This window comes from Macaca fascicularis, chromosome 10, assembly GCF_037993035.2.
Source record: "Macaca fascicularis isolate 582-1 chromosome 10, T2T-MFA8v1.1".
In the NCBI taxonomy this organism is placed as follows: Eukaryota; Metazoa; Chordata; class Mammalia; order Primates; family Cercopithecidae; genus Macaca; species Macaca fascicularis.
In genome coordinates this window covers 32,303,993-32,331,867 of record NC_088384.1, presented here as the reverse complement: position 1 = coordinate 32,331,867, position 27,875 = coordinate 32,303,993, and the positions used below count along the sequence as shown (strand labels likewise).

The window sequence follows — 27,875 nt, the reverse complement described above, 5'->3', positions numbered from 1 at the left end:
TTTAGTAGAGACTGGGTTTCACCATGTTAGCCAGGATGGTCTTGATCTCCTGACCTCATGATCCGCCCGCCTCGGCCTCCCAAAGTTGTGGGATTACAGGCGTGAGCCACAGCGTCCGGCCAAGGTATTTAAAGTTTATCAATAAATACTAACAATAACTTTTTTAAAATTCAAAAGACATCTAATATTGCTTGCAAGGTGACATGCTAAGGGCTGGATGGGACCTACCAAATGTCAGGCAGGTATCCCCGTGGTACTTCGCTTGGCCCTGACCATCTTCTGTGCCTACACGAGGTATCCCCATGGTGCTTTGCTCGGCCCTGACCATCTTCTGTGCCTACACAAGGTATCCCATGGTGCTTTGTTCGGCCCTGATCATCTTCACTTGACCTTCTGTTTTCCCCCTTTGCCAGTACTTCTGCTTTGCCACTTCTTTCCAAACGACTAGGTTTTCCTAAAATTCTGGTTTGTCATGGGCCAGGGTCCTGAAGACCAAGTTTTGGGCAGAATGTGAGCACAAACAGCTCTGAAGAAGCCTGGGCAGCAGCAGCTCCTTGAGAGGACCCCGCTGATACTCCTTTCAGTCCTATTTTTAGAGCAGTGGGCCTTCTGTTCAGTGAAATCTCACAGAGGAACCAGCCTGGGCTCAGGATGTGCAAAAGCCCCATAAGAGGCTCACAGAAGGGACTGCATGTGCTTGGGGCAACCCAATAGGACAGTGTTACTGGGAATCAGACTCAGGCCTCTGGGGACACCGTGAAGAGTCTGGTCCCAGGCCTAGTGCAGGGCACAACACATGGGGAAAGCTCCCAATAGTCACTAGCTATGTGAACACACACAATCCTACAGGCCTATGGACTTGACATGGTCATGCCAAGTAAAACCTGCTATAAAACAATATTGCAAAGAAGCCGGAATTTTTTTTTTTTTTGAGATAAGCTGGCATGTAGTAGTGTGATCACAGCTTACTGCAGTCTCCACCTCCTGGGCTCGAGTGATCCTCCCACCTCAGCCTCCCAAATAGCTGGAACTACAGGTGCATACCACTATGCCCGGCTATTTTTAAAAAGCTTCTGTAGAGATGGGGTCTCGCTTTGTTGACCAGGCTGATCTCAAACTCCTGGCCTCAAGCGATCCTCTCACCTTGGCCTCCAAAGGTGCTGGGATTACAGGCATGAACCTCCAAGCCTGGCCCAGAAGCCTGATATGTTAAAAAACAAAGCTAGGCTGCTGCCCCTGAGATGGCCTCTGAGGCACTAGGGGAGATGACCCAGGGCTGTCGGGAGCACTGGCCAAACCGACAGAGAGAGACTGTAGGCCTCCAAGCTGACTGGTGAGAGTGAAAGTGGTGTTAGGAAGATGATCTGGTTTCAGTGTGTGTGATTGCTGCAGGGAGAAGAAGGAAATGGCAGAAATATAGAGATGGAGGCCAGGCAAAGGGGAAGGAAATGGAAACACAGAACAGAGATGGTTACAAGCAATACTGAGAAGGACGACCTGTGCTCACTTGGACACAGGGAATTAAGAAGGTGGACAGGCTCAAGGAGTCACTGAGATTGAGCCCAGGGAACTGGCAGGATGGTCACAGGACACACAGAGCAGGGGACTGGCAGGGGAGCTCCAGGAGAGTGGCAGGTGTGAAGGAGGAGATAGGACGGCTGGAGCTGAGCCATGCTGGGGGAAATGTTTCAAAGGCAGCTGAATCAGGAATTAACTGCTGCCAGGGTGGAGAACTGGACGAGTGTTCCCAAAGCGAAAATGACAGGGATGTGGGGACAGAAGAGATCTCTAAACAAAAGAAGAGGGGGAAATTCTTTTGTTGTAAAACCCAACTCCATCTACTCACCATGCAGGTATGGTGAGACAAGTCAGTCATCTCCGATCAACCCACCCAGCATCCAGGTCCTAACAATCTGAGAATAGGGCACAGGGAGGCCGCCAGGGCCTTGTCACATGGGGTGGCACCTCCATATGCCCCCGAACAGGTTGGTTTTCCTAGGACTTGAGTGTTTTTTTAATTGCGCCAAACCTGCCCTCATGGGAAGAAAGGTCAGAATGATGAACTTAGCATAGCACTTTGTTTCACTTTTAAGAAATGTGGGAAGAGGTGACTCTCAACTCATATCAGGCCTCTGATTGATAGTTCAAAGGCACCTGCAGGCCCAGTCCTGTGTAACTGCACCCACACCACTGAGAATAATCCTCCAAAGCATAAGTCACACTGTCAAAGCCTCAGAAAACTTTTTGAATTCTGTAAGTATTCAGAATTAAGTACTTGAAAACAAGTACTTAAACTTCAATAACAGGTTGGGCACAGAGGCTCACACCTGTAATCCCAGAACTTTGAGAATCCAAGGTGGGAGTATCACCTGAGGCCAAGAGTTTGAGACCAGCCTGGGCAACATAACAAGGCCCCATCCCTGGCTGGGCGCAGTGGCTCACATCTGTAATCCCAGCACTTTGGGAGGCCAAGGCAGATGGATCACCTGAGGTCGGGAGTTGGAGACCAGCCTGACCAACATGGAGAAACCCCATCTCTACTAAAAATATAAATAAAACTAGCCGGGCATGGTGGCACATGCCTGTAATCCCAGCTACTCAGGAGGCTGAGGCAGAAGTGCTTGAACCCAGGAGGCAGAGGTTGCAGTGAGCCGAGATCGTGCCACTGCATGCCAGCCTGGGTGACAGAGCAAGACTCTGTCTCAAAAAAACAAAAAACAAAACAAAACAAAACAAAAACAAGGCCCCATCCCATCCGTATAAAAATATATATACATATATGTATCAGCTAGGCACAGTGGCATGCATCTTTAGTCCCAGCTACTCAGAAGGCTGAGGCAAGAGGACCACTTGAGCCTAGGGGGTGGAGGTTACAGTGAACTATGATCATGCCATTGCATTACAGTCTGGGTAACAGAGTGAGATCCTGTCTTTTAAAAAAAATAAACAGGCCAAGCACATTGGCTCACACCTGTAGTCCCAACACTTTGGAAGGCTGAGGTGGATCACTTGAGGCCAGGGGTTCAAGACTAGCCTAAGCAACAAAGCAAGCCCCTATCTCTATAAAAAAAAATTTAAAAATTAGCCAGGTGTGGTGGCACATGCCTGTAGGTCCCAACTACTTAGGAGGCTGAGGCAGAAGGATTGCTGGAGTCCAGGAGGTTGAGGCTGCAGTGAGCTGTGATTGTGCCACTGCACTCTAGCCTGGGCAAGAGAGAGAGAGCTTGTCTCCAATAAATTGAATGAGCGGATGGATGGATGCATGCATGCATGGATGGATGGATGGAGAAATAAATAGATAAAGTTCAATAACAAAAAGCATATGTTTTCAAGAGACTGAAGTGGTCCAGTGCGGGGACAGGCAGGAAGGGCCCTGGCAGCAATGCTGATGGACGCTCCGCATTGCCAGACTCCAAAGCACACAGGACGTCCGCATGCAGCCTCGGGTCAGCCTACCTGCTTATGTTCAGGATGCTTTCAATGACAGGGAGACTCAGACAGTGGGGAAACAACCAGCAATAGTGAAGAGGGCAAAGGCAGAGGGCCTGGGGTGTCTGAAGCAGCTCTGTTTTAGCTCTAGGGCACAACTCCAGAGTCCTCCCCACTTCATGGCCTTCTTCACTGCTTGGTCTCCTCACACTCCTGACCCATCTTCAAGCCAATGCTAGTGCCTGGCAGGCATCATGGGCATCTCAGGGAACCCCACCTGGGTGTGGGTCTGCCCTGCTAGACGAGACATGCCTCACCTGAAGCTGGCAGGCAGCCACCAGTGTCTCTTGCACATTGCTCAGGCTGAGCTCCAGCTCGGAGGTGTATATGAAATGTAGGATTTGGCACATAGCATTGTAGGACACGCCGTGGATCAGGACCTCTTCCTGTTCCATCTCTTTCAATCCCCCAGCAAACATTCCTCTGAAAAGTGAAAACACAAGAAAATTGAGTTATACCAACAAGGACTCAAGCCCAGGTTGTCAAGAGTGACAGTATTCAGAGAAGAACCTGGTGCTGGTGGCGGGGCCCGGGGAGTGGGCTGACCCATTCTGTGCTCTGAGTGAACTGTGTACACGCATGAGCCATCCCACAAAAGGATCCTGACCAAGTCTGGGCAGCCATCCTGGAAATTGTCCTGTTTCCCTTTTCATGGGCCCAAGGAGTCCCGTATGAGCCTCGGGAGGGGAGGCCACGCACAGCTTGCTTCTGCTGTGTTCATCAGTGCAGTTCCTGGATCGGAGCAGTAGCAACTCCAGAGCACATTTCAAAGCAATGAATTAATGGGAAACTAATACAAGTCGTTTCATTCAATGTATATTTATGAAGTTCCTACCAAATGCCAAGTATCATTCAAAGAGCAGAAGGAGGCCAGGCACGGTGACTCACATCTGTAATCCCAGAACTTTGGGAGGCCGAGGCAGTCGGATTATTTCAGGTCAAGAGTTCAAAACCAGCCTGGCCCATAAGGTGAAATTGCATCTCTACTAAAAATACAAAAATTAGCTGGGCGTGATGGTGTCTCCTCTGAGTTCCTCAGATGGAGGCTGAGGCAGGAGAATCGCTTGAACCCAGGAGGCGGAGGTTGCAGTGAGCTGAGATCGCACCATTGCACTCCAGCCTGGGCAACAAGAGTGAAACTCTGTCTCTCAAAAAAAAAAAAAAAAAAATACAGCATAGGTTGTGGTGAAAGTCCCCTTGCCTCTGCTCCCAGATATCAGTGAGTTCCCCTCCCAGGGCCGCAGTATTCCCAGGGCAGTCATATTCCACATCTCACTTGGCTTTTTTTTTTTTGAGACGGAGTCTCGCTCTCTCACCCAGGCTGGAGTGCAGTGGTGCGATCTTGGCTCACTGCAAGCTCCACCTCCCGGGTTCGCGCCATTCTCCTGCCTCAGCCTCCTGAGTAGCTGGGACTACAGGCACCCACCTCCATGCCTGGCTAATTTTTTGTTTTTAGTAGAGACGCGGTTTCACCGTGTTAGCCAGGATGGTATCGATCTCCTGACCTTGTGATCCGACCCCCTTGGCCTCTCAAAGTGCTGGGATTACAGGTGTGAGCCACAGTGCCAGGACTTTTTTTGGGGGGGCGCGGGTGGGAGGGAGATGAAGCCTCGCTCTGTCGCCCAGGGTGGAGTGCAGCGGCATGATCTCGGCTCAGTGCAACCTCCATCTCCTGGGTTCAAGTGATTCTCCTGCCTCGGCCTCCCAAGTAGCTGGGATTACAGGTTCATGCTACCACGCCCGGCTAATTTTTTGTATTTTTAGTAGAGACAGGGTTTCACCGTGTTAGCCAGGATGGTCTTGATCTCCTGACCTCATGATCTGCCTGCCTCGGCCTAACAAAGTGCTGGGATTACAGGCCTGAGCCACTGCATCCGGCCCGGTTTTTACAATAAAGCTTGGAGACCGATCCATGCCCATGTACACAGGACTGCTTCGCTCTTTGCAAAGACTGTTTCACTTTTTTTTTTTTTTTTTTTTTTTTGAGACGGAGTCTCGCTGTGTCGCCCAGGCTGGAGTGCAGTGGCCGATCTCGGCTCACTGCAAGCTCCGCCTCCTGGGTTCACGCCATTCTCCCGCGTCAGCCTCCGAGTAGCTGGGACTACAGGCGCCTGCCACCATGCCCGGCTAGTTTTTTGTATTTTTAGTAGAGACGGGGTTTCACAATGTTAGCCAGGATGGTCTCGATCTCCTGACCTCGTGATCCACCCGCCTCAGCCTCCCAAAGTGCTGGGATTACAGGCTTGAGCCACCGCGCCCGGCCTATTTTTTTTTTTAAGATGCAATTTCGCTCTTGTCACCCAGGCTGGAGTATAATGGCGCAATCTCGGCTCACCGCAACCTCCGCCTCCCAGGTTCAAGTGATTCTCCTGCCACAGCCTCCCGGGTGTAGATGAGATTATTGTCGTGTGCCACTATGCCCGGCTAATTTTTGTATTTTTAGTAGAGACAGGGTTTCACCACGTTGGCCGGGCTGGACTCAAACTCCTGACCTCAGGTGATGCACCCGCCTCAGCCTCCCAAAGTGCTGGGATTACAGGCATGAGCCACCATGCCCAGCCAGCTATCTCACTTCTTTAACCTATTCCTACAGGGGTACATTTAGGTTACTTATAATTTCCAGTTAGTTCACATGATAAATAGCCTCACTCTTACAACATGCTGAGTATGCATATGCCAGGATTAAGTCCCACAAATACATTTGCTGGGTTGAAGGGTTTACATACATTTATACTTTGATAGTATTGTCAAGTCACTCTTTTTACATCATTCCTAATAGCAGGGACTGGTGCCTGCACCCTCTACCCCCAACCCAGGAAGACACCAGCTCTAACTCACCACCACGAGAGGGAAAACCTCATCACAAAAGGTACAGAAAATGTCCTCACATGTTAAAGAGCCATTTCCATTTTCTTTTCTGAACAGTTCAGATTCTTAGTCAGTTTTCTATTAGATTCTATCTTATCAATTTGAAGAAATCTGCCCCTTTTTTGATGAGGAGTTTCCCCTATCTTTTGATTCTGTATTGCTTTTTTGCCATGCAGAAATTTGTCTTTTTTTTTTTCCTTAAGTCTAGTTAAGTGCAGTGAAAGAAGTAGAAGGTGAAACAGTAGAACCTGGAGTTGGATCTGTGACTGTGAACAACCAACTGAGGTAACTCACTACCTTCGGACCAGCCTACCTTCGTTTTCAATGTGATCAAATTTATCATTTACTTGCCTCCGAGTTTTGTGTCAAACTCAGGAAGGCTTTTTCCTTCTGAGATTATTTAGAAAACATTTCCCATATTTTCCTGTAGTGTTTTTACTGTTGAATCTTTCACATTTCTTTCACATTTAAAACTGTTGATCTACTTGGAATTTATTTTGGTATAAGGTATGAAGCAAGGGTCCAACTTTGTTTTTCTAGATGGCAACTCTGAACTCTTCCCTCCTTTCTCTAATTTTTTTTTTTTTTTTTTTTTTTTTTTTTGAGACAAAGTTTCACTCTGTCGCCCAAGCTGGAGTGCAGTGGCGAGATCTTGGCTCACCGCAACCTCCACCTCCCAAGTTTAGGAGATTCTCCTGCCTCAGCCTCCCCAGTAGCTAGGATTACAGGCATGTGCCACCACAGCCGGCTAATTTTGTATTTTTAGTAGAGACGGGGTTATCACTATGGTGGCCAGGCTGATCTTGAACTCCTCACCTTGTGATCCGTCCGCCTCAGCCTCCCAAAGTGCTGGGATTACAGGCGTGAGTCACCGCACTTGGCCCCTTCCTCTAATTTTTGAGGCTATCTTTATCACATAGGATAGGAATGGTCTCCTTTCGTTATTTTTGTTTTCAACAATTTCCTGGTCACTGCTTCCTTTTTACATTTGAATTTTAGAATCAAGTTTCTGTAATTGCCCCAAATAAACCCTCTTGGTATTTTGGTGGGTTATGTTAAACATCTAGGTTAATGTAGAGATAAACGGCATTTTTATAATGGACACAGTGGACCTTTTTAACTGTCCAGCCATCCTCTGGGTCTATTTGGAGGTCTTACAAGTCATCTTCCTACAGACCTGGCACATACTTGTTACATTTATTCCCAGACATTTCACTCCATGCATGGCCAAGCCCTCGGGGCACTTTCCCATGCTCTTTGTAGTGATCTGGTTGGCTCTCCTGGACTTCCAGGACTGTGCTAATACATGCACTTCTCCTGTCTGATTCTTCTGCTGGCACCTCTGGGACTATATTGGCAGCAGTGAAGATTGCAACATTTCAAGACTGCCTGCCCTGAGCAGGGTGTGGGTGCTTTGATTGACACAGATTTTTTTTTTTTTTTTTTTTTTTTTTTTGAGACAGAGTCTCGCTCTTGTTGCCCAGGCTGGAGTGCAATGGCACAATCTCGGCTCACTACAACCTCCGCCTACCGGGTTCAAGCGATTCTCCTGCCTCAGCCTCCAAGTAGCTGGAATTACAGGCATGTGCCATCACGCCTGGCTATTTTGTATTTTTAGTAGAGACAGGGTTTCACCATGTTGGTCAGGCTGATCTCGAACTCCTGACCTCATGTGATCCACCCGCCTCAGCCTCCCATAGTGCTGGAATTACAGATGTGAGCCACCATGCCTGGCCTGACACAAATGTGTGTCATTTTAAGAAAAAAAAAATCTTATAATCCTTTGGGGGCCAAGGCAGGAAGACTGCTTGAGGCCAGGACTTTAAGACCAGACTGGGCAGCCGGGTGCGATAGTTCACACCTGTAATGCCAGCACTTTGGGAGCCCGAAGCAGGTAGATCACTTGAGGCCAAGAGTTCGAGGCCAGCCTGGTCAACATGGTGAAACCTCGCCTCTACTAAAAACACAAAAATTAGCTGCATGGTGGTGCACACCTATAATCTCAGCTACTCGGGTGGCTGAGGCACGAAAATCACTTGAACCTGGGAGGCGGAGGTTGCAGTGAACCGAAATCGCACCACTACTCTTCAGCCTTGGCAACAGAGCAACATTCTGCCTTAAAAGAAAAAGAAAAAGAAGAAAAAAAAAAAAGACCAGATGGGGCAACACAGAAAGACCCCATCTCTTAAAAAAAAATTAGCTGGGCATGGTGGCACGCATCCGTAATCCCATCAATTATAAATGCTGATGTGGGAGCATTGCTTGAGCCCAGTATTTTGAGGCTGCAGTGAGCTATCATGACACCATTGCTCAGCCTGGGCAACAAAATGAGACTCTGTCTCCTAAAAAAAAAAAAAAAAGTTCACTGCATGGATCATGAATGGAGGGAGGAGAAAGAAGATATAAGACATTTGGGGTACAATCAGGAAAATTTGAACATGGACTCAGTATCAGATGAAATTATAGAATGATTACACATTTCTTTTTCATTTTTATTTTTTTAGAGACAGGGTTGCTACGTTGCTCAAGCTGGACTTAAACTCCTGTGCTCAAGTGATCCTCCCACCTTAGCCTCCTAAGTAGCTGGGACTAAAATCACTCGCCATGGAACACGGCTCAATTATAAATTTTTGATATTATGATAGTATTATAGGTATGTCAAAGAATCTCCTCATCCTTAGAGAGCTGAACTGAAGTTTTTAGAGATAAATTGTCATGATATCTAAAACTTACTCTGAAGTGAATATGCAAAATGTTAACTGATGAATTGAAACCAACAGTACAGGTGTTCACTAGACTTAACTTTCAACTTTTCTATAGGATTTAAATATTTCAAAATAAAAATCAGAGAGAAAAAAGAGCCCAAAAGAAAAACAAAATATATAGTCACTCCTTTTTATTGTTTTTCCTTTTTAACAAAAAATTTACCAAATGTAATTCTTTTTTTTTTTTTTTTCTGAGACAGAGTTTTGCTCATGTTGCCCAGGCTGGAGTGCAATGGCACGATTTTGGCTCACTGCAACCTCCACCTCCCAGGTTCAAGCGATTCTCCTACCTCAGCCTCCCGAGTAGCTGGGATTATAGGCATGCGCCACCACACCCAGCTAATTTTGCATTTTTAGTAGAGACGGGGTTTCTCCACTTTGACCAGGCTAGTCTTGAACTCCTGACCTCAGGTGATCCACTCGCCTCAGCCTCCCAAAGTGCTGGAATTGAGCCACCGCGCCCGGCCCACACTTAATTCTTTAAACATTCATTTTTGGGGCCAGGCTCGGTGGCTCAGGCCTATATCCCAGCACTTTGGGAGGCCGAGGTGGGCAGATCACCTGAGGTCAGGAGTTCAAGACCAAGTTGGCCCACATGGTGAAACCCCGTCTCTAGTAAAAATGCAAAAATTAGCTGGGTGTGGTGGTAGGCACCTGTAATCCCAGCTACTTGGGAGGCTGAGGCAGGGGAATCGCTTGAACCTAGGAGGTAGGTTGCAGTGAGCCGAGACGATGCACTCCAGCCTGGGTGACGGAGTGAGACTCTGTCTCAAAAAAAATAAAATAAAATAAAATTCATTTTTGGCTCACTGCAGCCTCAACCTCCTGGGCTTAAGTGATGCTTCTGCCTCAGCCTCCCAAGTAGTTGGGACTATAGGCATGTACCACCATGCATGGCCTGACACAAATGTGTATCCTTTTATCACTACTTTTCTATAAGTCAGGAATTATGTCAAAATAAAGATTTAAAAATTTTTAAAAGTTGTCCACACCTCATATCCATTAGGATGACCACTATAAAAAAACAACAAAACAAACAAAAAAGGCAGAGCGCGGTGGCTCAAGCCTGTAATCCCAGCACTTTGGGAGGCCAAGGCGGGTGGATCACGAGGTCAGGAGATCGAGACTATTCTGGCTAACATGGTGAAACCCCGTCTCTACTAAAAATACAAAAAACTAGCCGGGCGTGGTGGCGGGCGCCTGTAGTCCCAGCTACTTGGGAGGCTGAGGCAGGAGAATGGCGTAAACCCGGGAGGCGGACCTTACAGTGAGCCGAGATCGCGCCACTGCACTCCAGCCTGGGAGACACAGCGAGACTCCGTCTCAAAAAAAAAAAACAAAAACCAAAACCAAAAAAAAAACCAAAAAAAAACCAAAACCAAAACCAAAAAAAAACACAAAAAAGTAGGCTGGGCGTGGTGGTTCACATCTATAATCTCATGTCCATAATCCCAGCACTTAGGGAGGCTGAGGTGGAAGGATTGCTTGAGCCCAGGAGTTTGAGACCAGCCTGGGAGACAGTAAGATTCTATCTCTACAAATATATTTTTTAAAAAACTGGCCAGACATGGTGGTGCATGCCTATAGTCCCAGCTACTTGGGAGGCTTCAGAAGCATTGCTTGAGCCCAGGAGGTGGAGCTATGATGGTGCCCCCGAACTCCAGCTGGGGTGACAGACCAAAATCCTGTCTCAATAAACAAAACAAACAAAAAAAAAACCAGAAAATAACAAGCTTTAGCAAGGATGTGGAGAAACTATAACCCTTGTGCACTGTTGGTGGGAATAAAAAGTGGTGCAACTGCTATGTTCCTCAGAAAATTATCAATAGAATGACCCAGCAATTCCACTTCTGGGGATATAGCCAAAAGAACTGAAAGCAGAGTCTCAGATATTTGCACACCCATGTTCATAGCAGCATTATACGTAATAGACAAGAGATGGAAGCAAACCAAGTATCCCTTGATAGGTGAATAGACGAACAAAATGTGGTATATCCATAAAATGGCACACTATTCAGCCTGCAAAATGAGGGAAATCATGTCACATGTTATAACACACATAATCCTTAAGGACATGATGCCAAATGAAATAAGCAAGTGATAAAGGGCTAATGCTGTGTGATTCTACTTATGAGGTACTTAGAATAGTTTAATTCATAGAGACTGAAAGTCGAATGGTAGCTGCCAGGGCCTGGGGGTAAAGGAGAAAAGGGAGTTGTGGTTTAGTGAGTATAGAGTCTCAGATTTGTAAGATTAAAAAGTTCTGGAGATCTGTTTCATAATAATGTAAATAATCGTAACATTACTGAACTATATGATAAATGTTATTTGTGTTTATTTTTTTAGAACCACAATTTTTAAAAAACTGTTCACCAGAACCCAGTAGCAGGGGAATGACAAAATAAACAGAGGACATCGACAGCACAGAACACTCCACAGCACAGAGAATGAGGGCCATCTCTACTGCTGGTGCCCGGGACCTCCACGAGGTACAGAATGGCAAACCAGTGTGCTGCCTCTGGTGTGAGATGGGGGAGAAAAATATTTCCTGGGTCAGCTTGTTCAGGTCCCCGATCCCTTGTCCAAACTCTTTAAGTCAAGTATATTTTAGAATTCAGAAGGTTCCAATGTGAGAAATACTGTACACATGCCACATAGGATCTTACATCCCATGGGATCTGGGTTAGTGCCTCCTCTTCAATACTTTAATATGCCCCCCAAAAAAGTATAAAGACTCGCACTAGGATAAAAAATATAATTAGCCTCGAAAATATTCTTGAGTTTTGGGTGGGTTCTGTGGTTTAATGAATTTACACCAAACTTTTTTTTTTTTTTTTTGAGACGGAGTCTCGCTCTGCCGCCCAGGCTGGAGTGCAGTGGCGTGATCTCGGCTCACTGCAAGCTCCACCTCCCGGGCTCACGCCATTCTCCTGCCTCAGCCTCCCGAGCAGCTGGGACTACAGGCGCCCGCCACCGCGCCCGGCTAATTTTTTTTTTGTATTTTTAGTAGAGACGGGGTTTCACTGTGGTCTCGATCTCCTGACCTTGTGATCCGCCCGCCTCGGCCTCCCAAAGTGCTGGGATTACAGGCGTGAGCCACCGCGCCCGGCCTACACCAAACATTTTTTTAAAACGTTTGGCTGGTCCAAAGGTAGTTGAGTTATCTCAGTTGGTTGTTCATAGGCAGTAACAGATCAAACTCCTTATTCTTCTCTGTCCCCTCTTCTCAATACTGCACTTGACTAGTCTAAAAAATAATAATACATAAAAATAGGCTGGGTGCGGTGGCTCACACCTATAATCCCAGCACTTTGGGAGGCCAAGGTGGGTGGACCACTTGACGTCAGGAGTTTGAGACCAGCCTGGCCAACATGGTGAAACCCTGTCTCTATCAAAAAATACAAAAATTAGCCGGGTGTGGTGGCACGCACCTGTACTCACAGCTACTCAGGAAGCTGAGGTGCGAGAATCACTTGAACTTGAACAAGAATCCCTTGGAAAAAAAAAAAAATTTTTTTTTTTCTTTTGGAAACGGAGTCTCTGTCACTCAAGCTGGACTGTAGTAGCACCATCTTGGCTTGGCTCGCTGCAGCCTTGACCTCCGGGCTCAAGCAATCCTCTCACCTCAGCCTCCCAAGTAGTGGGGACTACAGGTGTGCACCACCATGCCCAGCTAATTTTTGTATTTTTTGCAGAGATAGGGTTTTGCCATGTTGCCTAGGCTAATCTCAAACTCCAGGACTGAACTGATCTGCCCACCTCAGCCTCCCAAAGTGCTAGCGTTATAGGTTTGAGGCACCCTGCCCAGCCCAAAACGTTCTTTGGTTTTTGTTTGTTTGTGAGAGATGGACCCTTGCTATGGTGTCCAGGCTGCAGTGCAGTGACATGATCCCACTACTCATCAGCATGGGAGTTTCGACCTGGTCCATTTCCATCCTGGGCCAGTTCACCCCTCTTTAGGCAACCCTGCTCTAGAAAGGTCACCATACTGATGCCAAATTTAGTGTGGATACCCTATTGGCATGGCACACTGCAGCCCAGAACTCCTGGGCTCAAACAATCCTCCGGCCTACTCTCCCACGTAGCTGGGACTATAGGTTTGAGCCACCACACCCTGCTCAAAAAACTTTTAACTGTGAGAATGGATGCTGAATGTTATCACATGCCTGTTCACCATGTCTGCAGATATGCTATATAGACATGTGTGCAGATGTGTTGGGTTGCCATGAATTGATGAATGCCATGATTCCCTGGCATGTAACTAGTAAGATTCCCCAGCATTAAACCAATTTTTTTTTTTTTTTTTTTGAGACAAGGTCTCGCTGGGTCACCCAGGTTGGAGTGCAGTGCACACTCACAACTCATGGCTCACTGTAGCCTCGACCTCCCCAGGTTTAAGCAATCCTCCCATCTCAGCTTCCCCAGAAGCTGAGACTACAGGCGTGCCTGGCTAATTTATGTTTTGTTTTGTTTGGTTTTTTACTTTCTTTTTTTTTCTTTTTTTGAGATGGAGTCTCACTCTGTCGCCCAGGCTGGTGTGCAGTGGTGCGATCTCAGTCAGCTCACTGTAACCTCCGCCTCCCAGGTTCAAGTGGTACTTCTGCCTCAGCCTCCCAAGTAGCTAGGATTACAGGTATGTGCCATGACACCTGGCTAATTTTTGTATTTTTTTTTTTTGACCTCTGAACTTTTTATTGGCCTCCTGCTCCCCAAACGATACCCTGCTTCTGGTGGCTTAATGTCTCAGAACTTTGGTGTCGTTGGTCTCAAACACCACTTTGCCATCCACTATCAGGAGGGTAGCGGTCTTTTGGATGGTTTGCATGGAGTTGCTGCTGTCCAGGGCATCACCAAGATTGAAGTCCTCACCCATCTTCCAGCAGGCGGTGGTAGGTGGCGATCTCAGCCTCCAGCTTGACCTTAATGTTCACCAGGGCCTCGTACTCCTGGGCCTGGCGCTGTCCCTCTGCCGGGGTCTGTGCCACCTCTGACTCCAGGTGCAGCAGGATCCCGTTGAGCTGCTCCATCTGCAGGGCATAGCGGGCCTCCACCTCCCTCAGGCTGTTCTCCAAGCTGGCCTTCAGATTTCTCATAGAGTCCAGGTCCATCTCCAAGGACTGGACGTACGTCTCAGCTCCATGATTGTCATGTCAGCAGCTCCAACCTCAGTGGACTGCGTAGTGACCACTGTGGTGCTCTCCTTAATCTGCTGAGACCAGTACTTGTCCAGCTCCTCTCGTTTCTTCCAAGCCAGCTTGTCATATTGAGCCTGGATGTCTGCCATGATCTTGGCGAGGTCCTGAGATTTGGGGGCATCTACCTCCACAGTTAACCCAGAGCTGGCAATCTGGGTTTGTAGGCCTTTTACTCCCTCTTCATGGTTCTTCATGAAGAGCAGCTCCTCCTTGAAAGCCTCGATCCCTGTCTCCAGCTGCAGCTGATGGACATTGGTGTCATCAATGACTTTGTGAAGCCCATGTATGTCGCTCTCCACAGACTAGTGCATGGCCAACTCTGTCTCATACTTGACTCTAAAGTCATCAGTAGCAAGACGGGCATTGTCAGTCTACAGAATGATATGGGTGTTGTCCACAGTATTTGCAAAGATCTGAGCTCTCAGGTCCTCGATGGTCTTGAAGTAATGCCTCCAGTCTCTGACCTGGGTCCCTTCTTCTCCAAGTGCTCCCGGATTTTGCTCTCCAGCTTCCGGTTCTTGGTCTCCAGGCTCCTCGCTCTGTCCAGGTAGGAGGCCAGGGGTCATTCAGGCTCCATATGGTCTCCTTCTCATTATGGATGCCTCCCATTCCTGCCAGATCCCCAGCCATCCCCGAAGCCAGGCCCCCAGACCCCATGCTGCCCTGGAAGCTGGTGGAGCGGGACATGAAGATCGAGGAACCAGAGCCCTTGGTGCCTGCATAGACGCTGGTCATACTGCTGACCGGCCAGGCACCATAGCTGGGAGCCTGAGACAGAGCCCAGGGACCGGTGGTTGGTGGAGAAAGTGGAGCGAGTAGTGAAGCTCATGCTATCCAGGGAGGAGAGCGAGAGGACAGGACTCAGGCTTTGCCAACAACCTAATTTTTGTATTTTTAGTAGGGATGTTGGCTGGGCTGGTCTCCAACTCTGGAGCTCAGGTGATCCACCCGCCTCAGCCTCCCAAAGTGCTAGGATTACAGGTGTGAGCCACCGTGCCCAGCCTTGTTTGTTTTTTTCTTTTTGAGCCAGAATCTCACTCTCTCATCCAGTCTGGAGTGCAGTGGCGCGATCTCAGCTCACTGCAACCTTCACCTCCCAGGCTCAAGTGATTCTCAAGCCTCACCCTCCTGGGTAGCTAGAATTAAAGGTGTGTACCACTATGCCCAGTTAATTTTTGTATTTTTAGTAGAGAAGGGGTTTTGCCATGTTGGCCACACTGGTGTCTAACTCCTGGCCTCAAGTGATCTGCTGGCCTTGGGCTCCCATTGTGCTGGGATTACATGTGTGAGCCACCGTGACCAGCCCTAATTTTTGTATTTTTTGTAAACATGGGGTTTCGTCACATTGCCCAGGTTGGTCTCGAACTCTTGGGCTCAAGCAATCTGCCCACCTTGGCCTCCCAAAACGCTGGGATTATAGGTGTGAGCCACCGTGCTCAGCTTTTTTTTTTTTTTTAAAGAGAAAATAGGTCTCTCACTTTGTCATCCAAGCTGGAGTATAGTGGTGTGATCATGGCTCAATGCAGCCTCAACCTCTAAAGCTCAAGCTGTCCTCCCTCCTCAGCCTCCCAAGTAGCTGGGACTACAGGCCATGCCATCATGCCCGGCTAATTTAAAAAAATTTTTTTTCTTTTTCTGAAACTGCTTGGAAAAAATTTAAACGGCATTGGAGTCTTTTTGTAAAAGGCACACCTACCCTGGGAAACATCTGGGCTTTGTGTTTTGTGGGGAATACAACTTTCTCTCTCTTTTGTGGATAAAGTGCTATTAATTTTTAAAAAATAAAATCATCAACTATATCCAAACTTCTAAAGTAACAGGCATTGAGTTCAGCAAAGCAGTCTTTTATAATTCACAGATGGTATGAAAACTAAGAGAGGGACGACGTGACCTGTGGAGGTTGTATATAAAGGATAGAGCCCTTGGGCCCTTCAGACTATAAGGGTCCAGGAGGGGAGGAGAAACCACCTCAGAAGCATATAAGGTTAAAGCATACAAGGTGGGCGTAGGGTCAGGGGAGACAAAATAAGTGTGCAATGAAAAGTTATTAACAAAAGTCAAAAAAAGAAGATGCAGTCTGGCCATCGAATTCCTAAACCATGTACAGAGCACACGGAAAGAGCAGAGGAAGCATCCTGCAGCAGGGCAGTACAGCTCTCTGCCCTTCAGGAAAACTGAGATTCCTCCACCTGGGAAACAGCGAGGGACAATTAGGGAAAGCTCTCCAGAGGAGGAGGCATTTCAGGCAGGCCAAAGAAGAAAAAATTCCACAGGACAGAAAAGGCAGAGAAGAGGCCGGGCACAGTGGCTCACGTATGTAATCCGAACACTTTGGGAGGCCAAGGCAGGCGGATCACCTGAGGTCAGGAGTTGGAGACCAGCCTGGCCAACATGATGAAATCCCGTCTCTACTAAAAATACAAAAATTAGCTGGGTTTGGTGGCGCATGTCTGTAATCCCAGCTACTCAGGAGGCTGAGGCAGGAGAATCACTTGAACCCGGGAGGTGGAGGTTGCAGTGAGCCGAGATCGCCCCACTGCACTACAGCCTGGGGGACAGGGCAAGACTCCATCGCAAAACAAACAAACAAACAAAAAGGCCGGGCGTGGTGTGGCTCACACCTGTAATCCCAGCACTTTGGGAGGCACAGGAGGGCAAATTGCAAGGTCAGGAGTTCGAGATCAGCCCGGCCAACATGGTGAAACCCTGTCTCTACTAAAAATACAAAAAATTAGCTGGGCGTGGTGGCGCACACCTGTAGTCCCAGCTACTTGAGAGGCTGAGGCAGGAGAATTGCTTGAACCCAGGAGGCAAAGGTTGCAGGGAGCCAAGATTGCACCACTGCACTCCAGCCTGGGTGACAGAGTAAGACTCTGTCTCAAAAAAAAAAAAAAAAAGCAATTTCTGTTCTTTGTAAAATAATTCAGACAATGCAGTAAACAGAAGAAAGTCAGCCTCCCTCTCCCTTTGCTCAATTCCCAGAGTACAGCAAGATCCCTCCAGATCTTCACAGTGGGATCATCTTCCACCAGGTCCTGAGGTTTTTCACTCCCTATCAGTAGACAAACCACACTGCCCAGTTTGCAAGCAGCTCCATTGGATAACACAGAACAGAAGGGCTCTGTCCTGCAACATGTCTCAGCACCAGGTGCATCATCCCACGGGAACGACACCTACACAGACACCCGGCGTACAACTGCAGGGCCCTAAACTACGGGCCAGCCCACCCCCAAATACCCTTCTCTCCACCCTTGCCCATATCAAATATTACAAGCCTCTTACATATCTTTACCAGTCATACTGGGAAAAAAATAGTCCTTTATCATTTTAACATTTCACAAATAACTAAAACAAATAATAAACACGCTAACACTTGGGAATGGTCTATTTCTTTCTTTCTGAAAATGACAGTGTAGGCACTGCCTTTCCCTAACTTATCGAAAACCTTAGGTGACTTTCCGTGTCCTCGAGGAGCAATTTCTAGCCCTTTCCACAGCACCCCTTGGGTAAACCTCTTATGAGAGGTGTCCTGCTCTCCAGGATGACTACAATGCATCACTAACACCCCCCGCATCCCTCCACTCCATTGGGAAGGGGAGCAGGCTGGAATGCAGCGGCGCGATCTCGGCTCACTGCAACCTCCGCCTCCCGGTTCAAGCAATTCTCCTGTTTCAGCCTCCCAAGTAGCTGGAATTACAGGTATGTGCTACCACGCCCAGCTAATTTTGTATTTTTAGTAGAAACAGGGTTTTGTCATGTTGGTTAGGCTGGTCTCCAACTCCTGACCTCAGGTGATCCGCCCTCCTCCGCCTCTCAAAGTGCTGAAATTACAGGAGTGAGCCACTGAGCCTGGCCTCTTTCTCAGCTCACTGCAACCTCCACCTCCTGGGTTCAAGCGATTCTCCTGCCTCAGCCTCCCAAGTAGCTGGGATTACAGGCATGTGCCACCACACCCCGCTAGTTTTTGTATTTTTAGTAGAGACGGGGTTTTACTATGTTGGCCAGGCTGGTCTCCAACTCCTAATCTCAGGTGATCCACCCCACTTTGGCCTCCCAAAGTGCTAGGATTACAGGCGTGAGCCACCACACCCGGCCTCTTTTTTGTTTTTTTGAAACAGGGTCTTGCTCTGTCGCCCAGGCTGGAGTGCAGTGGCACAATCTCAGCTCACTGCAACCTCCGCATCCCATGTTCAAGCGATTCTCCTGCCTCAGCCTCCCAAGTAGCTGTGATTATAGGCACCCACCACCACACCTAGCTAATTTTTGTTTTTTGGTTTCTTTTTTTTTTAGTAGAGACAGGATTTCACCATGTTGGTCAGGCTAGTCTCAAACTCCTGGCCTCAAGTGATACACCTGCCTCAGCCTCCCAAAGTGCTGGGATTACAGGTGTGAGTCACCGCGCCTGGCCTCTATTTCATATACATATATTCATATATATATATATACACACACACACACATACACACACACACACACACATACACACACATACACATCTCTGAGATGAGAGTCTGGGCTCTTCCAATAGTCGCCTGCTCCCCTTCCCAATGGAAGTGGAGGGATGCAGGGGGTGTTAGTGATGCATTGTAATCATCCCAGAGAGCAGGACACCTCTCATAAGAGGTTTACCCAAGAGGGGTTGTGGAAAGGGCTAGAAATTGCTCCTGGAGGACATGGAAAGCCACATAAGGTTTGTGATAAGTTAGGGAAAGGCAGTGCCTACACTGTCATTTTCAGAAAGAGTGGTATGGCACTAAATCAAGAAGGGCTGAGAGGGTGAGCCCAGGGGATCCCACAGGCTCTGCAGCCTCTGGCCATCCTCTCCTGTACACGTCCTAAGCCCCCTGCAGGGGGCCCTCAGCTCCCCTACCCTACCCACTGTCCTGTATGTTATCTTAATCTTTATTAAAGGCCTCAGCTGAATTTCCCTGGTGAACTGAAAGAACTCTGCTGCTCCTTGGCACATCTGCACCAAGCCACCACTGGGTCACATTCTCCAAAACTCCTTCTGGAGACAGAAGGCACTTAAACCATACATATTTTGCTTGATAGTTCCTAATTAAAAAAAAGACAGAAAGAGGGAGAGAGAGAACTACAACCAAGCCTTGAAGACAAAATGATCGAACAGAATCAGAGCTAGAATGGAACACCTCAGGCTTGGAGTCCCATGACAACCTTGCTGGGGACCATGAGTGGCCCTCAGTCCTTCTCAGGCTCATGCCACCTATGTGAAATAAGTGTGGTGACACCCACCTCCTTGAGTGCAGAGCAGTGCAGACAATGGGGCAAATGGTGTACTGATCTGCTATTTGTGCACATAAATTTATTCATTTAAGCCATGGGTATTGCTTGAATATGTGAAAACCACGTTAGGCGCTAGGGATAAGAGACAAATTTCCACCCAGTGGAAAAGACAGATAAGCCAGTGGTTCCTCACACTGTGCCAAGTGCTGGGATGGGGTCACGAAGGAGGCCATAAGAAATCCCTGAGGGGCCACAGAGCTCACTGGGAGGGCCAGAGGCTAACACCTGAGGGATGAGAGATGTGAGCCAGAAGGTGATGCATACACAGCAATAATTACCAGGGAGGGGAGGAATGGGAAGGGAGGGGAGGGGAAGGGAGGGGAGGAGAGAAAGGAGGAAAGAAAAGAGAAAAGAGAGAAAAGGAAAAAGAAAAGGAAGGTAAGGGAAGGCAAAGCCCAAGAGACAGGATCGCTGAATGAAAAATGAACTCTAAGACCCCCTTCTGTCTCTCATACTTGTTGACTAAGTCATAACCACAAGGAGTGGGGGAGCCTCTGAGGTGAGCAGGAGACCAACTGCTGTCACCGCCAGTACCTTTATTAGCAGAGCCAGGATTATCTTTGTTATTCTTCTTACGAACAGTTCTAGTGAACTCACCTGAAGTAATCACAGGATGCAGCTAGCAGGATGCGATGGGCCTCGATGTGTCTGCCCTCCACCACCAGCACAACATCGAAGAGGATCCCGCTGTCCCGGAGAGCCAGCAGCCCTCGGAGCAGAGCCTGGGAGTGCTGTGCGCTGCGGTAGGTGTTGTTCACGCAGTGTGGGTGGGAGGGCTGCGCAGGCAACTTGCAGAGCTGGGTGAACTCCTGCTCCTCTGCCATCCTGACAGCCACAAGATCCCTTACCACTTCAGCCTGTCAGCTGGCAAAACAGAGGGGATGGGGGTAAGCAGGCAAGCATCAGCCCTACCACACACAGACTGGCCAGCTCTGTTGCTCCCCTTGCTCCTGTGCCTCCCTCAGGCTCACCTGTTTTCCCTCTTTTCCCAAATCCATAATTCCTTCTCCCCTCCCACCTCTAGTCCAACTTCCTGATGGCCTTCTTCATGATGATCTGTGCGCCATCATGCCCAAGACTCTTCATCGCATTTTATCTTCTTCCGCATGAAAGTCAAACAGAAGGGTTTTGGGAAACAGACTGACCTGGGTTGGAGCACCACTTCACGGGGACTTACAACATGACTAACCTGAGCCTCGAGTTCCCCAATTGTAAAAAGAGAGATAAAAGCACCCACCCCATTGGGGTATTCTAAAATTGGTAAAAACAATGAATATGAAACATAAGCACACACCAGGTTCTCAAAAGCTCTTCCTCCCTCCCATTGAATGAACAAAATTGGGTTCTTCCTCAGTAATGGATGCGTAAAAATGGCAAGACCTGAGTTGTGGTCAGGAGACACAGAGCCAGGAGTCTGGGAGGTGGGTGCCAAGGGGGTGGCATTTCCAGGGCCTACTTTCTTTTACTGAGATTCTGAGAGTCAACCACAGTAACTGTGATTGAACCTCATGCATTTAAATTCATTTGCATTGCCTTTTAAATTAAAGGTTACCTTCTAACAATTGAGTCAGTACGCTCAAAAACCGCAAACTGATTTGAATAGGAGCCTCTAAAACCTAACCAGTAAAACGAACCTACTGCAAATGCACTTTTACCATGGACCAACCAAAAGTGGCTGTGGATAGCCAGCTGCTCGGGTCAAGGAGTGGCCAGTCCTACACTGCGAGGCATGGCCAAGCTGCAGGCTCTGTAGGCACAGCACAGTCAGAGCTACAAGATGTGAACATCTGTCTTCTCCACCTCACTTCATCCTACTTTCCTCTCCCCAAAATATGTTTATTCTCCAATTACCTCCAGTCATGCATCACTTAATGTTGGGGATACATTCTTTTTTTTTTTTTTTTTTTGAGACGGAGTCTTGCTCTGTCGCCCAGGCTGGGGTGCAGTGGCCGGATCTCAGCTCACTGCAAGCTCCACCTCCCGAGTTTACGCCATTCTCCTGCCTCAGCCTCCTGAGTAGCTGGGACTACAGGCGCCCGCCACCTCGCCCGGCTAGTTTTTTGTATTTTTTAGTAGAGATGGGGTTTCACCGTGTTAGCCAGGATGGTCTCGATCTCCTGACCTCGTGATCCACCCGTCTCGGCCTCCCAAAGTGCTGGGATTACAGGCTTGAGCCACCGCGCCCGGCCTGGGGATACATTCTGAGACATGCACCGCTGGAGACAATTTCCTCATTGTGTGAACATCACAGGGTACACCTACACAAACCTAGATGGTAGAGACTACTACATATCTAGGCCATAAGGTACAGCCAATTGCTCCTAGGCTACATACTTGTACAGCATGTCTTTCCTCTCCTCTCATACCACAACAAATCCAGGAGACTTCTGTGACCAAATGTGTGAGGGTTTTCCCCATTAACAAGCAAGCAATCAATTCTGCCACAGATACCATCTGGGTGTCCTCTAATTCAGCAGTCCCCAATCTTTTTGGCACTAGGGACCAGTTTGGTGGAAGACAATTTTTCCACGGGGTCAGGGAATGGTTTCGAGATGAAACTGTTCCACCTCAGATTATCAGGCATTAGTTAGATTCTCATATGGAGCCCACATGCCTGGCCCCATGCATCTCTTCATCTGGATCCCTCACATGCACGGTTCACAATAGGGTTTGTGCTCCCATGAGAATCTGATGCCACCTCTGATCTGACAGGAGATGGAGCTCAGGTGGTAATGCTGGATCCCCCTCCACTCACCTCCTGCTGTGCCACCTGGTTCCTAACCAGCTACAGACTGATACATGTCTGAGGCCTGAGGTTGCGGACCCGTGTTCTAATTCTAATTCAACTCTAACATTATCTACCTGAAGACAGTGTCTGATCCCACAGGTTGAGGGCTCAGTCTCCCAGGTTGTTTCACCTGTGCTTCTAACCAATAAGCTACAAATTGGGGTTCCCAAGACCCCCTTCTTGGGTTTAATTAATTTGTTACAGCGACTCACAGAACTCAGGAAAATACTCATGTCTACTGGTTTGTTATAAAGGGTTATTGCAAAGGATACAGATGAAGAGATGCATGGGGCCAGGCATGTGGGAAGTGGTGCAGAGCCTCCAGGCCCTCTCCAGGAACATCACCCTTTAGGAGCCTCCATGTATTCAACTATCCCAAAGTTTTCCAAACCCAGTAATTTTCAATTTTTATGGAAGCTTCATTATGTTGGCATGACTGATTAAATCACTGGCCATTGGTGATGAACTTAATCTTCAGCCCGTCTCCCCTCTCCAGAGGTTGAGAGGTGAGGCTTAAAGTCCCAACCCTCTTATCCTGCCTTGGCCTTTCCTATGACTAGCCTCCATCCTGAAGCTACCTAGGGGATGCTGGCCAGCATACAAAAAGGCAGCACTCTGGAGAGTCCAAAGATTTTATAAGTTGTATGCCAAGAAATGAGATAAGACCAAATATATATTTCACAATATCACAGTACTGAATACCATAGGCAACTGTAACACAATGGTGAGTATTTGTGTATCTAAACATAGACAAGGTACAGTAAAAATATGGGACCACCATCCTTCATGTGGTCTGGTCTGTCATTGACTGAAACGTCACTGTGTGGCACATGATTATATATCTTTAAAAGAAAAAATGAAAAATAGATGCTAATATAAAACTTGCCAAAAAGAAGAGGTCTCCCTTTTCACTACTGAGGCTCAGGGTCACCCCCCTACCTCACCCCTTGGATGCTCTACTGCTTCCCATCAAACATACTCAGTTATCTATACCTGCCCCTCAGTCTGCCTCCAGGACCTGGGACCTCTACCCAGCCACCCACCCATTCCTTTCCCCCTCCCTGGGCTGACTCGTCTTTCTCACCAAGGCCCCAGAGATTGCCAGAGCCAAGGTGTATCCCCCATGACCACCTCTCACTTAGGATTCTCTTGCCTGGAAACTCTGCCCTATGATAATTCTCCCTTTTCTGACCTCTCCCTTTCATCCCACACACCCTGCTCGATCCCACCCTTCTTTCCCAAGGGTTCACACTCCCAGTTTCACCTACAGCTCAGTGCTTATTCTAGCTAGTAGCCCTCCAACTTGCCTAATTTTCTTATTGGTATAGCTACCATTTCCATGTTGAAAACCTCACTGTCTTAATGATATTTTTCCTTTCTAACCCGTGTGCCCTATGAACCCACTAGTTCTGATTCCTTCACCTCTCCTCCGTCTCAGTCAGCCACCCTCTACTCCTCCAGGGCCACTATTCTGGGTCAGACCACAGCAATGATGCCCCAACCAGTTTCCCTACCTCTTGCCTCATCCTCCCCAGGCTGCTCTCCTTCAAGCCTTACCTACTCAGCCCCATTAGTAGTCCTTAGTCCAAAAGGGATACCTGTTATCCTCTGAACACCTTTAGTCACCCATCTAGGCCATTCTGTCTCTCATAGTCCCATATTGGTCAAGGTCTAGCTCTATTACTTCTCCTCTATCGTTGTACAAAGAACATGACAAATATGCCCCACCACTCAAACCTGCCTTTTTTTTTTTAGACGGAGTCTTGCTCTGTCATCCAGGCTAGAGTGCAGTGGTGTGATCTCGGCTCACTGCAACCTCTGCCTCTCAGGTTCAAGTGATTCTCCTGCCTCAGCCTCCCTAGTAGCTGGGATTACAGGCATGCACCACCACACCCAGCTAATTTTTAGCAGAGCGGTTTCACCCTGTTGGTCAGGCTGCTCTCACATTCCTGACCTCAGGTGATCCGTCCGCTTTTGGCCTCCCAAAGGGCTGGGATTACAGGTGTGAGCCACCACGCCCAGCCCAAACCTGCCTATTTACCCACCACAAGGAGATTCCGGCCTCTTAAGGGGTGAGGCTTTATCTCACAACCATCTCAAAAGCCCCTATGGCTGGCTGCACCACTTGCTAATGATAGACTCTGGGCACTTGTCTCATATATCCATGCCTCAGCTTCCTCATCACCACCATGACCACCACAGAGTCAAGAGGGCCTCCTTCTCTGAGGGTGACCTCCACAACTGACTACCCCAACAGACATCAAGCCCCTAGGTGGATCCCCACCTTCTATGAGCACAGTAGCGCCTCTGCTGTCTTGGGAAGGGATAAACGGCAGCTACTCCCTAAACACCTACTGCAAGAACAAGTACGGTAAAATAGAAAGACATCTTCCATGGGCAGGCAAAGTACATTTACCAAGTACAATTTAAGAAACGTAGCTAGGGGCTAAGGGGGATGTGCCGAAAAATGAATCAATTCTCTGCTGCAAAGGAGCACAGCACAGAGTGCAACATTTAAAACCACATCTATACGGTTTTAAATCACCAAAACGTCTACCCTCAGGAGAACAGATGTCATGGCACAGTGATTTGACAGAACCTTAGGCAACAGTCAAAATATGCAAAGTGGCCAGGCGCAGTGGCTCACGCCTGTAATCCCAGCACTTTGGGAGGCTGAGGCGGGCGGATCACGAGGTCAGGAGTTCAAGACCAGCCTGGTTAACATAGTGAAACCCCATCTCTACTAAAAATACAAAAAATTAGCCAGGCATGGTGGCAGGCACCTGTAATCCCAATTACTAGGGAGGCTGAGGCAGGAGAGTCACGCGACTGCACTCCAATCTGCGTGACAGTGTGAGACTCCGTTTTAAAAACAAAAAACAAACAACAACAAAAAAAACCAATGTGCAAAGTAGGCTGGGCACAGTGGCTCCTGCCTGTAATCCCAGCACTTTGGGAGGCCAAGGTGGGAGGATCACCTGAGGTCAAGAGTTCAAGACCAGCCTGGCCAACATGGTGAAACCCCATCTCTACTAAAAATACAAAAATTAGCGGAGTGTGGTGGCACACACCTGTTATCCCAGCTACTCGAAAGGCTGAGGAAAGGGGAAGCTGAGGCAGGAGAATCGATTGAACCCAGGAGGCAGAGGTTGCAGTGAGCCAAGATTGCACCATTGCACTCCAGCCTGGGCAACAGCGAGACTTTGTCTCAAAAAAAAAAAAGTGCAAAGTAGGCTGGGCATGGTGGCTCATGCCTGTAATCCCAGTGCCTTGGGAGGTCCAGGTAGGTGGAGTTCAAGACCACCCTGGGCAATATAGCACGACCCTTTCTCTACAAAAAATTTAAAAACTAACAAGCCATAGTGGCGTACACCTGTAGTCCTGGCTATCTGGGGTGAGACAGCTTGAGGTTCACTGCAGCCTCAAGCTCCCAGGTTCAAGTGGTCCTCCCATCTCAGCTTCCTCAGTAGCTGGAACAACAGGAGCTCACCACTGCGCCCGGCTAATTTTTCAAATTTTCTTTGTAGAGAAGGGGTTTCACTACATGGTGTAGGCTGGAGCACAGTGGTAGGTTCTTGGCTCACTGCAACCTTCATCTCCTGGGTTCAAGCGATTCTCCTACCTCAGCCTCCCGAATAGCTGGGATTACAGGCGCGCGCCACCACACCCAGCTAATTTTTGTATTTTCAGTAGAGACGGGGTTTCACCGTGTTGGCCAGGCTGGACTCTTTAACTCCTGCCCTCAAGTTTTCCACCCACCCTGGCCTCCCAAAGTGCTAGGATTACAAGCAAGAGCCACTGCGCCCGCCCCCAGGCCCCATTTTCATTTGACACATGGCTACTGTAGCCTGAAGCTCTTCGCCAGTCTCATATCCCCAATTCTAGTCATCACAAGCCAAGTTCCCTCTGTTTTGTGCTGTTCGAAGTTTTAGTGGGGAGCAGAAAGGAAGTTTAATGTGCCACATAGGTACAAACTGAAGGATATAAGACGAATTTTTATGAAGTAATGGATGGCAGAGTCAAAATCATTTTAGAGGAACTTTCAATTCGCTACCATTTTACTGAGTAGATATCCTCAGTCCTCTGTAGGCCCCCCGAACGAGCAGTATCCCCTCAAAGAAACTCAATCCTTGGCAGCATGAAGCAAGGTCGGCCACAAAGGCAAAGGGGGCGGCTCGGGTAGAGAGGGAGTGGGTCCTGATTCCCAGCGGGGGAGCCTTCCAAAGGGTGCGCTCTGGAAGAACCTCCCAGGGAGCCGACTTGGAGGCACTCGGCGCACCCAGGCCCGGCCCCGCGGAGGGCCGGAGCAAGGGCGCCCAGGGAGGAGCCCAGGCGAAAGGTGGCGGTGCCCCGCTACCCGCCCCAGATCCACTCGGCTCCGCCCGCAGCGAATCTAAAATGGTCAGAACTGGCAGCCGACGCTTCGCGCTCTGGTGATTTTGCACTGACAGCGCGATCTCCGGCTCCTCTCAGGAAACCCGGCGAGCTGGCGGGGCTGGGCTCCTACGGCTGCAGTCCCCGGGCCCGACTGAGGGAACTGAGGCTCGTCAGGCCGGCCCCAAGTCGCCCGCCTGTTGCAAGGCCGCCCGCTTCAGCGCGGAGGGTCGCCGCCAGGAAGGCCGCCCTCGGACCCGCCGCAGGCAACAGGGCCCGCCCGCAGCCGCGCTGAGGAGGCCTCGCACCCTGGCCCCCGGCCGAGCGCCAGATCCCGGCCTCTACGCGCCCCGGGATCCCGCCGGCCGCGTCCCCGCCACGTCAGGCCGCGGGCTCTCCTCAGGTCGCCGCCCCCGCGCCTCCGGCCCGCGCCCGCCCCCGCGCCCCTCGGATTCCGCGCTGCTAGCTTGCCCCCGGCCCAGCGATGCCTGCTTGCCGCCCGCCCCCCGCGTTCGCCGCCGCGCGACCCGCCCGGCCCACGCCTCGCAGCTGACCTGGTGCCGCCGCCAGCCGAGGCCGCGCTCGCAGCAGGAGGGAGGCGGGAGGCGGGAGGCGGAGGCGGGGCCAGCGGCGCCGGCGGGGCGGGGCCCTCGGCCGTCACGTGGGCGCGCCGCGCAGGCGCCGGGCGGGTTGGACGCGGGCCCAGGGGTGCCTGGCCGGGCGGGGTAGCAGCGCGGGGCGGCCCTGCGGCTGGGAGACGGGGGGCGGCTCCCCTCCGGCGCTCTGCGGAGGACAGCAGCGACCGCCAAGGCTCAGTGAGTCCCCGCACTAGCGCGGCACCTGGCACTTGGCGGGGCCGAATCAACGAATGAGTGAATTTGCCGAGGGTCGCGCCTTCCGAACCCATTGACTTTTTCCTTGCCTCGGTCCTGCCCTCATTCCTCGACTCACTCCCTCCTGCCCTTCCTCACTATCTCCCTCCCCGCTCATATCCTCCCTCCCCTTTCATCATTCGCTTCTTCACTCTGTTCTCTCCTCCCTTCCTCTCTTACTCCCCCCTCTCATTCTCTCCCTCCCTCCTTTACTCTCTTA

The 27,875-nt window shown here is 49.3% G+C and overlaps 2 protein-coding genes and 1 pseudogene across 7 annotated transcripts in view; 1 reads left to right on the top strand and 2 right to left on the bottom strand.

The window, feature by feature from the left end:
- KLHL22 (kelch like family member 22) overlaps positions 1 to 27,875 on the bottom strand; it is a 55,438-nt gene that overhangs the window by 26,869 nt on the left and 694 nt on the right. Inside the window, exons 1-3 of one of the 3 annotated variants that reach the window (XM_045363949.3) lie at positions 27,338 to 27,383; positions 20,219 to 20,485; positions 3,747 to 3,912 (exon numbers count right to left, since the gene is read on the bottom strand). In XM_045363949.3, coding sequence (XP_045219884.1) covers positions 3,747 to 3,912; positions 20,219 to 20,445 — 393 coding nt within the window. In that variant the 5' untranslated portion in view covers positions 20,446 to 20,485; positions 27,338 to 27,383. Of the gene's footprint in view, positions 1 to 3,746; positions 3,913 to 20,218; positions 20,486 to 27,337; positions 27,384 to 27,875 lie in introns of those variants that run through there. The other 2 variants (XM_045363950.2, XM_074004375.1) reach the window with 2 other exon arrangements.
- LOC135965479 (keratin, type I cytoskeletal 18 pseudogene) lies at positions 13,780 to 15,052 on the bottom strand (annotated as a pseudogene).
- Positions 27,471 to 27,875, top strand: part of MED15 (mediator complex subunit 15) — a 105,272-nt gene continuing 104,867 nt past the window's right edge. For all 4 annotated transcript variants that reach the window (XM_074004368.1, XM_074004360.1, XM_074004354.1 and 1 more), the window contains exon 1: positions 27,471 to 27,598. The gene's annotated coding sequence lies outside the window, so the exon portion shown is untranslated. The remainder of the gene's footprint in view (positions 27,599 to 27,875) is intronic.